This window comes from Ischnura elegans, chromosome 10, assembly GCF_921293095.1.
Source record: "Ischnura elegans chromosome 10, ioIscEleg1.1, whole genome shotgun sequence".
Classification (NCBI taxonomy): Eukaryota; Metazoa; Arthropoda; class Insecta; order Odonata; family Coenagrionidae; genus Ischnura; species Ischnura elegans.
Window position 1 is genome coordinate 102,849,252 of NC_060255.1, and position 13,219 is coordinate 102,862,470.

General features: G+C 40.1%; 1 protein-coding gene across 1 annotated transcript in view; it reads left to right on the forward strand.

Moving 5' to 3' along the window:
- LOC124166854 (dynein axonemal heavy chain 8) overlaps nucleotides 1-13,219 on the forward strand; it is a 424,156-nt gene that overhangs the window by 306,836 nt on the left and 104,101 nt on the right. Inside the window, exons 57-58 of the mRNA XM_046544564.1 lie at nucleotides 5,349-5,504; nucleotides 10,199-10,334. Of these exons, the coding sequence (XP_046400520.1) occupies nucleotides 5,349-5,504; nucleotides 10,199-10,334 (292 nt within the window). The remainder of the gene's footprint in view (nucleotides 1-5,348; nucleotides 5,505-10,198; nucleotides 10,335-13,219) is intronic.

The following is a 13,219-nucleotide window of genomic DNA, read 5'->3' on the forward strand; positions in this document are numbered from 1 at the left end:
CAAAAGGTGGGATTTATTTTATAGCCAAAAGTGGTGTTATATTTTTACAAAAGCGATGTTATTTTTTCCCTGAAATTAGTGTTATTTTAATGGCATAATAATTGATGTTGATTAGGAGCCATCCTTACAGTGGCCCACCCATTGCCCTAAATTTAGGATATTATTGACCTGGAATAATATAATATAAGCAATAATATACATGGAGTATTGGCTGAATTCACCTATTTTACATATTTTATCCTTCGTATATCCATATATCCAGCTTACATAGAGAGAAATTACTTTTAAATGTCAGTAATTTCAAACGAAATACTGCTACCGTGCTCAAGTTGTCATCTTTTAGATTTGTTCTCTTATCTGTTTACATACTGCTATAGCAGGAGAGAAATCTTTCTGAGTCCACATTTGCAGAGGGGATCCAAATCGCTTAAAGGCACTTAGATGCAAACGATGTCTCAGACATTTGAACTCCTGGATTGCTTTAATTTATCCACTGAATATCCACTGAACCGCGGGAATTTTGTTTTTGTGGTAATTTCTGTAATTCCTCCAACTCCAACATCAACTTCTCTGTCTCCATTGATTCCAGGCCATGAATTTTTTTGTCTTTTTGTCAGGGTTCATGTCTGTCGGCGGAACTTCTTGGGGATCAAAAACTGAGGTCTTTTCAAATACCCATTTTTCTGCTTAGGTCTTCTATCATAAGAGAGCTAAGTTTGGTTGATGCCTTTTCAGCCATCTGCATAGGTATTGACTTTACAGCAGCAGCTTTAGAGGTTGTCATGTTTTGCAGGTGTAATGAGTGGTTTTATCAAAGAAGGTACTCTCATGAATATTCTCGAGGCTCATTTTTAACTTGCTTAACCCTTTCAAAATGGTGGAGTTCTCTCCTTAGCATGAATGCAGGACTGTGCCCCAAGAAACTATTCAGTCTTCTTTGTATGGAGCATTTACGTTGGACATCTGTTAGGAAGGGCCTTGCGGATAATCACACACTCTCAACACCAACCTTTTTTGATCCTTCCTAGTGGGGACTGTGCATTATCTTGGACTCCAAGGGTAGTTGGTCGCCCTCCTTTTGCGGTGTATAACCCTACCTGCGGCATTGATTCGCTGTCAACTCATGCTTTGTTTACATGAATAAGCTGTATGGATGATTGTTGCTTGCACGTAAATTGCAGACTTACAAATATAGTCTGAGGTTTCAGGCGAGATGGAGTGGAAACGTGACATAATGAAAATGAAAAAGCAGGAGCAATTTCCACAATTTTACATTTATTAATACGACCGGTTTCGCTTTTCAGCATCATCAGGTACAAAAATATCAAGTGCGCTGTGCTTAAATAGGAAGGTAGGAGGGGGTGGTAGGCGGTAAGGTGGGGGAAGGGGATGGAGGGAGGGTGTACAGTCACGGGGCTTGGGAAAACTGAGGATGGGGTTAGAGAGGAGTATGACAAATACACTAATTGTCCTTAATGTCTTCCTCCAAGGGGAAGGTGGGAAGGCCCCTGGTACCCTCTCCGCTGGGTTCCAACGCTCCAGTCGCAGGGTCGAAGATTTTAGAAGAATTTAGAAGAGAAAATCTTCGACCCCAAGAACAACCAAGTTTCAAATGTTTTATATTGGTTCCGATATGTCGACGATGTCCTTTGCTGTTGGACGGGCAGCCACAGACAATTAAACAACTTCTTATCATTCCTCAACTCAATACATGAAGCCATCACTTTCACCATGGAACTTGAAGACGACAAAAAGATCAACTTTTTGGACCTTTCCATCATTAGAAGTTCGTCAAAACACGATTTTGCCATCTACAGGAAGCCTACCTACACGGACCAAGTAATTCCTTCAGATTCCGCCCACCCGATTTCACATAAATTAGCCAGCTTCAATTCAATGATTCACAGACTTATAAATATACCCATGTCGGAGATGAATTATAAAAAGGAACTTGCGGCTATTAAGAAGATTGCTGTGACCAACGGATACACTGCCGACATGATCAACTCTCTCCTCACCAAGAAACGGAAGAAGCACGCGATTGGCCTTAGTACATCCCTCTTGCCAGCAGACATCAATAATGGAAGAAAGTGGTGTAAACTTCCGTTTTTTCAAAAGTTATCCTATAAAATAGTGAATCTCATTCCAAAGGACAAATATAAAGTCGCCTTCTACACACCAAACTCGCTCAAAAAATCACTTTGTAAAAACAAGGACACTATTGAGAAAACTAATCTGAGTGGGGTATATGAGGTAATTTGTGATTGTGGAGCGAGCTATGTAGGGCAAACAGGACGTGATTTCACCACGAGAATGAAAGAACACAAGAAGTGCAAAGAAAACGGTGATGAGACATCCATGGTAGCAAAACACCTGTTAAGTTCGGGCCATGATTGTGAATTTGATCCTGTGATTCTCCACGTAGCCGACAAAGGAAGGAAACTTGATGCCCTGGAACAAATAGAAATTAACATAAGGAAAAAGAGTAATAAGCCCCTCCTCAACGAACTTCTGTATTACACCAGCTCACCCCTCCTATCCATTGACTTCCATTAGCCATTCCCCCTCCCCCCTTCCCCCAGGACGCGGTTGCCCCCCCCCCCCCTCATCCTCCTCGACGGCCGACACCATGAGGCATCCAGGGGTAGCTGACCGGACCGAGCGACTGGAGCGTAGGAACCCAGCGGAGAGGGTACCAGGGGCCTTCCCACCTTCCCCTTGGAGGAAGACATTAAGGACAATTAGTGTATTTGTCATACTCCTCTCTAACCCCATCCTCAGTTTTCCCAAGCCCCGTGACTGTACACCCTCCCTCCATCCCCTTCCCCCGCCTTACCGCCTACCACCCCCTCCTACCTTCCTATTTAAGCACAGCGCACTTGATATTTTTGTACCTGATGATGCTGAAAAGCGAAACCGGTCGTATTAATAAATGTAAAATTGTGGAAATTGCTCCTGCTTTTTCATTTTCATTATTGCAGACTTACAATTGAATTCATCGTTTTATTCTAAGAATTTTAAAATTTTGAATGAAGCTCCACCGTCAGCATTAACGAATTTAATGCATTAACAATTTCCATGCTGATTTCATACTGAAATGGAAATATAAGTTAATATTTATGACAGAATTTCATATAAAAATTGTAAACGCTGCTCTAAATACTAAGGATTCAATTCTTAATTCATATTTCTTGAGAAAGAAGCATATATTTATTTTGCAAACTAACTGAATGAACAATTGTATGACTGTGGTCCCTTGCCACAAAGAGGGGTAATATGAGACGAGGGTCTAGGTTCATGCTCCCAGATTTCGGCACTTACGGCCTGTGTTGGGTCCTGAAACTAAGACTTTGCGAACCCACGAATGCGGTAAAAGGAGGAGAGCAAGGAAACATGTATTTTAGGCATTCGTTCGCCTGTATAGGAAAATCTCAGACGAAAATTATCGCCTTTTGTCTCGCGGGTCAAGAAACGTCCTGCCGCATATTTTCGTCATTAGCAGCGAAAGGGTTAACTCTTTATAGAATGTGAGCATTTGGATAGTTTGAACCGTCCAGCAATTTGATTACGTCAACCATCACATTCCCATGGCATTTTGGCTACATTGTAGACATCGTGTGAACGCGGTTTGGACATCCTCCTGATGAAAAAGTTGCCTTGTTTTCTCGAATGTGTTTTTTTGTGGAAATCATGAATTTTCTCCAATTCATGGGTGATTTTCACCAACTCAGCCGCGATTTTTCATCATTTTTTTTCCTTCTGCTCATGCTTCTCCCACGAAATTGTTTTTCGAGGCGTACATTTAAGCCGCAATTTTTCATTGCATTGGCCATTCACCGACGCGACGAATTTCCGCAGGCCGCCGTTTGCGGCACAGTGCCGTGATATCCAGAGAGTCGTCTTGTCGGAAAGTGGCCTGAATTTCACGGCGCCGTGCCGGGAACGGCAGCCGGCGATAAGTCGTTTCGGCTGAAAGCTGCTTCAATGTAGCTCCGTGTGTATTTCATGGCATAGACGGTGCATCGCCGCTTTTTAACGCATTCAGACGAGCCGGCTTTGCTTCGGCCGTCGTCAACGGCATGGCAACGTGCTTTCAAATGACCATTGGTCTCAGTGCATGTCTTCAATCGAGTCGAATTGCGCAGTTGATGGAATGGCATTGTTGACGGTCAGCAAGGCAAGGTTCAATCCGGCCCGGCGGTGCGCCGTTTATGGCGTGAAATAAACACAGTGTTACCTTGAGGCTACTTTCAGACTCGAGGACTTTTCGCTGGCCGCGGTTCACGTGCCGTGATATTCAGGCCACTTTAAAACGAGACATCTCACTGTGCTGTGCCGTGAACGGCGGCCCATGGAAATTCGGAAAGTGGCCAATGCAGTGAAAAAATTACTGCTTAAATATACGCCTCGAAAAACGATGTTGTGGGAGAAGCATGAGCTGAAGAAAAAAATGGTGAAAATCACGTCTGAGTTGGTGAAAATCGCCCATGAATTGGAGAAAATTGCAATTAACATGAAATTCGCGTAGTCGCGGGAAAACTCCGGAATTCGCATATTCACAGGAAAACCCTGGAATTCGCATTATTGCTTTTTGCGACTTTTGCATCTCCCTACTTATAAGTAACTTGAATAATTACTTCATTGTATAGTAGATAATTTAAAATGTATTAGAATCTGAAAACATTCGAATATCTGACACCTGAAATCAAGGATCCGATGCAGATCTGGATCCGAAAAAAATCCTGAATCCGTCCATCCCCAGTTGTAATGCTATGGACAGGTAGGGAAGGCTGCGACTTCATCACGGCCTACCAGAATACAATATACTACTCTCTGGGTAACACTATTGCTTTCCACCTCTTAAGTGCTACGAACTTTGTAATTGGAAATTCTGTAGAAATAATTATATTTATTGTCGTGGACATATTGTTACATAGGTATATAGATAATCCATGATATAAGGCACGTCTGCTTTTCATAAGATAACTTAAATAAATATACCTGAAATTTTATTTATTGTATTGTTTATAGAAAATGTATTGTACAGTAATTGTTCTAAGTGCTCGTTCACCTTTGTGTCTTACTCTTGCTCTACATGAGCATTCTTTGTGACTCCAGTGCATCAGCAGACAGCACTCCCTCGAGCCTCCCACGTGAGGCTTAAGTGTATAAAGTCTCAAGGACAGTACAAGGACCATAGGAGAAAGTGTGCTATGCAGCTAGCAAGGCCATTGTTTATTGTTGCTCGCACTCGGGATCAGTTTTGAGTATCACCTGCCATTGTCACGTCATCACTCCTTTCTTTTCTCATTTATGTGGACTAATTCTGTCTGTCATTGTCATTTCAGGTTACATCTCTTAACAACAGGTATTTTAGGAATCATGTGGAAGATTGTGTATCACTGGGGCGACCCTTACTTATAGAAGATGTCGGAGAGCAGCTAGATCCTGTCTTGGACAATATTTTGGAAAAGAATTTTATCAAATCTGGCCTGGGGCTGAAGGTAAAAATATCCCAAGGTCTTGCTTGTTGTTGATGAAATGAGGATGTAGTCTAATATTCTCTCTTGCCAGACAATCTTGTATCCCATTCATTATATAGATGTTGTTAGGATGTTTCTTAGGTAAAGCCTATCAAGCCTTCGGGAATGTGAGATCTTAGAGGAAGGGGATCTGAGATTATTCTAAGGATTTCCACCATTTGTCTTTCTTTTAAGATCAGCCATTGGTTAGCATACCCACTACTCCTGATTTTTCCAATTTCCCAAGGAGAATTACATAATGTTGTAAAAAAAAGCTTTTTTGAGGTCATTAAATGGACCAAGGACCAATTACGAGGGCCGTTTTTTTTTTCAAACTCCGATCGCTCTGTGCAGATGCTATGTGGGCAGCAGGAAGTGGGCATGCGCTGTAGGCGACTGCGCAGCTCTCATACTACACACTCCACCATTGTTGACATTCAGGCGTCAGTCAGCATTTTGCTACAGCCACGTAAACATGTCCGCCATTATTGATGCTCCCGCCAAGTGTGAATTGCGAAGTGTGATTCGTTTTTTACAGGCTGAAGGCCATAGTGCTGCAGAAATCCATCGGAGAATGAGTCGTGTTTATGGGGAAAACTTCATGAGTGATGGTGTTGTGCGTGAATGGTGTCGAAAGTTTAAAGATGGCCGTAATGATGTGCATGATGAAGGGGGCCAAGGACGCAAATCTGTCATTTCAGATGACCTAGTTAAACGAGTTGACAGTAGGGTTAAAGAAAACCGCAGATTCACCATTACTGCTTTGTCTACGGAATTTCCAGAAGTTTCAAGGTCTGTTTTGTACTCTATTGTTACTGAGCAGTTAGGCTACAAAAAACTTTGTGCACGTTGGGTCCCAAAAATGTTGACAGACGGCCACAAAACTGGACAAATGGCGTCAGCTTTGGAGTTTCTTGAGCGTTATCATGATGAAGGAGGCAACTTTTTGAAATCAATCGTGACTGGGGATGAAACCTGGATTCAATACGACACACCGGAAACAAAACGAAAATCACAACAATGGATGCATTCAAATTCACCAAACAAACCAAAGAAATTCAAACAAACCTTCAACAACAGAAAGACTATGGCTACTGTGTTTTGGGACCAACAAGGTGTGTTGCTTGTGGAGTTTATGGAGCCCGGAACCACAATCACTGCAGCTGTTTATTGTGAAACTTTACGACGTTTGCGTAGAGCCATTCAGAACAAACGAAGAGGAAAGCTGACCGCTGGAGTTGTTCTGATCCATGACAATGCCCGTCCACACACTGCTAGAGCAACTCAACCGGTTCTCGAACAATTTGGATGGGACATTTTCGATCATCTGCCATACAGTCCTGACTTAGCACCTTTCCGTACAGTCCTGCCATACAGTCCTGCCATACAGTCCTGACTTAGCAGACTTTCATCTTTTTCCTGAACTGAAGACGTGGCTTGGTGAGAAGCGCTTTCAAACCAATGAGGACCTTAAAACCAACGTCAAGGACTAAATGAATGCATTGGCGGCAACTTTCTTTGAAGAGGGTATTGAAAAGCTTGTCCACAGATATGACAAATGTCTCAATCTCTTCGGCGATTATGTCGAAAAATAACCATAAGTGTGCCAATCTTTTGGTGTTAAAATTATTGTTTTAGATGAAATTGTCTTTTATTTATAGCCTATCGGAGGTTGAAAAAAAAACGGCCCTCGTATTTATCACCTTGAGCCTCCAAGGTTATGTGAGAAAGGGTAATAAAGTATCAGATGTAGATTTCCATTTACTATAGGTGTATTGATGTTTTCCAACATATTAAAGAATTTTTTGATGAAGGAAGTTATCATATCACGCACAGTCTTTTCAACAACTTTTGAAAAGGAAGATGAGAGTGAAATTGGCTGATAATTCACTCAAATATTTTTTTCTCCCGTTTAAACTAACAAGGGCAGACCATGTACTTTGCTACGCCTCCTTTTTCAGTCCTGTGTATCTGATGGCATTTAGAATATCAGAGCTTTTGGGAGTATTTAGTTGCAATAACTATTGAAACTTTTTTCCTTATGTATTTCACACCTTTCATCCATTTACGATTATGTATTTACTTAAGATATGTCTAGAGCAATTACATCTTTCATTTCTCATGCATAGTATTCTTTCACTGTGAGGCCAAAAATGTCCGATTTAGCGTGAACTTCTTGTCTGGATTAGTGTTTTAAAAAATCTAAGGCTTGTCAGTGCTTGTACTGCATCTTATTTGTGTGATAAATATCTGAATAAACAGAAGGGTTATAAAGGTGATGCCAGGATATTGTAAATAAAATTGTTCTATTAGCGACAGAAGTGGAGTGCAAGCCATCACATCGAGTAGCCATATTAAATATCAGCTTCGAGTAGTTTTACTGAAGTTTGCTGGAAGCACTGCTATTCGTCATTCAGGCGAGGATAAGTCATATTTCAATAAAAGGTGGTGGCACTTTATTTTAAAGCGTGCGTTGCTTTTCGGCCCACAGAGCCATCATCATCTGCTACAAGGCACTGTACTATGTACACATGAACTTTATACCTTTGAGAAAGGGGTGGGAAAGGATTTGACATGTTTCATAATGTAACTGTTCATTGTTTAATTTTGCTAATGTTGGGAAGGAAAATTTTAACTTGTAATGACTTGCATGTCTTCTTATTTTGAATCTATTCCATAGCCACAGTCGTTGGTTTTAATTCTGATGTACTCATCTAAATATTCCAACTCAATTTCTTTAAGTTGAGGCAGTTCCACATCTGCAGTCACTGTGTGAAGTTTCTTCTTAAACTGCATTTGATGTGGCAAAGAATCATAAAGTGAGAGGAGTGAGGACACATCATTGGGATCATCTATTGGGTTTGTTCACTACATGACAATGAGCTAAACTAAAAGATGAGATAACTCTCCTGAGCTGTTGGCTCATCGTTCTCAGCTAGCCCAGTGATAATTCAATTCAATTCAATTCATTTATTTACGGGATAACCCATTAACCATATTCTTACATATAGTTTTACATATGATAAACAATACAAAATACTGAACACACATGCAATAAACCCAGAAAAAGAAGAAAAAAAATCTATACAGAATTGCACATCAATGAATAAAACATGTAGAGAGATACAACAAAATAAAATTTAAAGTATAAACATGTTCTCCAGTAAAAAAGTTCATCTTTGCCACAGGTGACATTTGAATCTGGAAAAGGACATAGAGAAATCGTAACTTTGGCCGAGTCTATTAAAATTCCTCATCATTCTGGATAGCGGGGAGTTAAAGGCATAATTTTTTCTATGGTAGTTAATAACAAATGGGTGCGGATTTCTGGAATTATGTCGGGGTGCGTTAAAATTTACTAAAGAAAGAAGAAAGGAACAGTCAATATAAGAATTAATAATTTTGTAAAGGAATAGGGCATCAATGGAGGAACGCCTGTCAGATAAGGATTTCAGATTTAAAAGGGATAGAAGATATGAAGTATTGTAATCAGAATGAGGTATTCCTAATTTGAAATTAATAAATTTGAGAAATTTGTTTAATGTTTGTAATGTAATGAAATTTGTTAATATGAAAGACCACAACACCATTTTCTTATGGCAAGGATTGGGGCAAATATTTGCATGTGGCCAGTGAAGCAGTTCCAAAATCACTTCACAGTCTCCCCAGAATGATAACTTCTATGCTGATTTTTAAAACTAGCGACTCGTAAACCTTTATCAAGTCAGCATCAAGTGCACACAAAGTGAGAATAAGGGGGAAATCACTTATCTTCGTCCTTTGGATCACCTAAATTTGTGCTGAGTATTCAAACCACTCATAAAATATTATTTATTTCGATAATTTTTGTAAATTAAAAGTTACTTTATTTTTAAAAATCTACTTGATGCCGTTGAAGTTGAACTCTCTAAAAATAGAAAATTTTCATCATTTGTGACTCAAACTACACCCTTTAAAGAAAAAATGATGAGGACCTTTTTGTAGCAAGTTTTAAGTTGTTTTATTTAGTATCCTTTCAACATTTTCTATAATAGTTGTAGTTTTTGAGTTGTTTATAAGTAATATATTGAGGAACCACGTACATATATGAGGGTTTTTGACCCACTATTAGCCTCCACCAGGGGTCAGGCAGGGCCTTCAGTGGTTCTTGGCGAGGCTTGGTGTGCAAAAATTTGGAGTGATTTTTTTCCTCTGTTTGGCCATTTTCATTGTTTGTCGAGTGGACTATTCTAGTATTTCTCAATGAGGTGGGCTGGGGTTGTGCATGAAGGGTTGGTGGGCAAAATAGCAGAATAGCTTTGGATTCTTGGGAATTTTTGGTTGTCCAAGAAAAGGCACTTTGAGAATATCTGTTGTGCATAAAATAAATTCAGTGGAAAAATTTCAATGCCTTATTTTGTGTTAGTACATCATCAAAACACGATTTGGTTCTATTTGTTTTGTTGGGGATAGACTCCACTGCATATATATCTGGCTGTCTTTTGAGTGGGCTCCTATTCATAATTATTGCTGTAGCCATTCAGCTGAAGAATTGCATCAACTCGTGATGTAATTTAATGACTACCTTTATCAAATGGAACTAGATCTAATGCATCGGTAAGTGTAAGCAACACTGTAGTCTATTAATAAAATTTTTCTCAAAGAAGGAAATTGAATGTTGTGAATTTCTCCTGCAGGTAAAGGTTGGAGATAAAGAAGTTGATGTTATGAATGGTTTTTGTTTGTACATTACTACAAAACTTCCAAACCCAAGCTATACTCCTGAAATATCAGCCAGAACTTCCATCATAGACTTCACTGTCACTCTGAAAGGTATGCATATGTGTTGAATTCTCACACCCTGAGATAAAAGGAAAGTAAACTCAATGGACCAGAATCTTGAGTTTCCTTTCCTTGGGCCCAAAGTCTCAATTCAATAAGTAATGGGGAAACTATTCCTGAAAAATGGCTTACACATCATCATTACAGTGTAAATAAAGCAAAGCAGATGGTATTATTTTACATTCTGTCTTTTTCGAAGTCTATTTGAGGTGACACAATTGACATAAGTGTTCTGGTACGCTGAGTGATGGACAGCAGGAGATATTTGCCCTAGTATTTGGTGAAATTGAAATGAAGTGGCTTTGCCATGTCCAGGGATAATTTTTGCTGTGTGTGGTGGCATGCCCACTACCTCGTCAATGGTCTCCATGGAGCAAATCGGTCAAAAGAAAACCATGTGCAGCTGAGTTCCAGTCTTTATTATGCACTCCCATACTTCGTATAGCGCAATTTCAATTAGCGCAAATTCGTTCCTTGGGGAAACATTACAATGCAGTGTAGCCAAATCAAAAAACTTTAACGCTCTCACGATAAAAGGTGAACTTGCGATAAGTATGAATGAAATTGCTATCATTTTACGCATATTTATAGTAATGCTTGCCTCAAATCTTATTTTTTGTTTATATATTAATCGAAATCCATTGCTGTGCAATGGCCAAAAGCATTACTCGCCATTGGGTCCAGATAGCCGGCCTACCGAAGTAATTTATCTTGTCTCCTTGACAGAATGACAATTGTTAATTTAGATCATTAATTAAGCGTGTAGCTAGTGGAAATGAGTTTTTTTTTAAGCAATACGGTTTGAGACGTAATTTTTGCTGTCATAGGTTATCGGGCTATTGACTTCCAGGTAGAGGGTCTACGCTAAAGCTTTCAAGGTCATCGGTATTCACGGGGGAGAAATGGAGTGGTGGCCGAGTTGCGTGTGAATAGCATCAACAAAGAAAAGGGTCTGCTATAGAATCTCAAACACAATGGCTTCATTCCCTCCCAGGGGTTGAGGGCCCTCTGCATCTCAGGAATACACAGGAATACAGTGCAGCAGTAGACAGTGATTTCGGTAGAGTCATACAGAGTAAAAACCAAGAGAACAGCGGCAAAAAATAGGAATGCGGGAAGAAAAATCATGAAGTTATCACGAAAAACCATAAACCTAGAAGAGAAATTGAAAGAGGTCAATTGCTTTGAAAATGGAGAGCATCAAAGAGATATTATGCGGAAGTTTAAACTCACAATGCCTCATTCTGAATAGAGACGAAGTTAAAACATCAGTGGCCTCAGCTGCACCAACTTCAAACAAGCGGTCTCCACGTGCCTAAAGTTTATTGTGAATCTGTACAAAAAGACAAGGGTAGTCATTGCTCTGAGACATTTAGTGAAAGCTCCGGTTGGTTCTAGAATTTTAAACGGCAAGCAGGTATTTTCAGTGCTGCGATATCAGGTGAATCTGCAATGAGAAAACACTTTATCACTTGCAAAATAACATGCTGAATCAAACTCACCTCTAGAAAAATAAAGAAAGAACTTGGAAGATTTCAACCCTACAAGCACGGAAGAGAGTGACGCATTGAACAGACCTTTTTCGTCTGCAGAAACAAACGCGATACATTTTTCACATAACTTCCGTAAAGGGTACAGGAACAATAAATATACACCAATGTGAGCATTTGAAGCGTTAAATAACCGTGATAATGTTTTATCAGCAATAGTTGAATTTTCAGTGGAAAATACCAAAATAATAGATTGATCACGTAAATGCACAACTTACATAGAAAAATGGCTTCGTCATTGTGCATTGGAATAACGTTGACAAAGCAAAGCAAGATTTTCATTCTATTCAGCGCTGATAAATTGAATGGCTTCTTTATACTTAAGGTAAGGAAATTTAGTGATGTAACAAAAACATCGCCTTTTGTCTGGATTTATGCTTACGTTTTTCGGATAGAACTGCCTTCGTCGCCGCACCAATCCTGTTCCTATTCAAGTGTTGACAATGGGTTTATTGGCTCTTATTTGCACCTCCGGTAGAGCGACAATTTGCTATAGCGAGAGTTTATTTGAGCACTCTGAGGTCTCCTTTTACAGTAAACTCTTGATTTTACGAAGCAGGATTTTACGAAGTTTTCGATTATACGAAGTGATATTGCGGTCCCGGTGAAAAGCCTATGCTAAATACATGGCGCTATTCGATTATACGAAGTTTCGATTATACGAAATGTTTTGAATTTACGAACCTCGGCTCGGTCCCTAGGAGCAAATGGCATTCGTTTATACGAACAACGGCGAAAAATTTGTCAACAAAACTAGTTACGCCGGCGTAAGTAGCTAAAAAATCAGCGCTTCCAACTGTGGTCCATCAAAAGTGCGAAATCGTAAATGATAATGCAACTTTGGAGAGAAATGGGTCGCCAAAAACCTCACTGTGGGAATTTAGGGGAAGTAGGAGTTCGGTAAAAATATCGCGGCTGACATTATGCCCCTATTTACGTGCCTGTTCGTAAACATAGCATCGACAATAATTCGTAGTTTAGCATGTCAGGAAGGTCGCGCGGAGTATTTCGTACCCCCCTAATTAACCCTTTGCACTGCTGTGAACGTACTTCGAAGACTACTTGGCTACTTTTCGCCGAAGCACTTGGAAGGGTCCCTAATCCGGGACCCTTTCCTCGACGAGCTCACCCTCGCTGGTCCCTGAAACAGGGCTATTTTTTAAAGCATTACCTGACGCAACCCTGGGTTTCAAAGGGTAAAGGTGCCATGGGGGGAAAAAGAGTAAAGTGCGTGTTACTGTGGGGCTGTGCGTCAACCAAACGGGCACGGAAAAAATCAAGCCCGTTGTCATTGGGAAATTTGAAAGGCCACGGTGCTTAAAACAT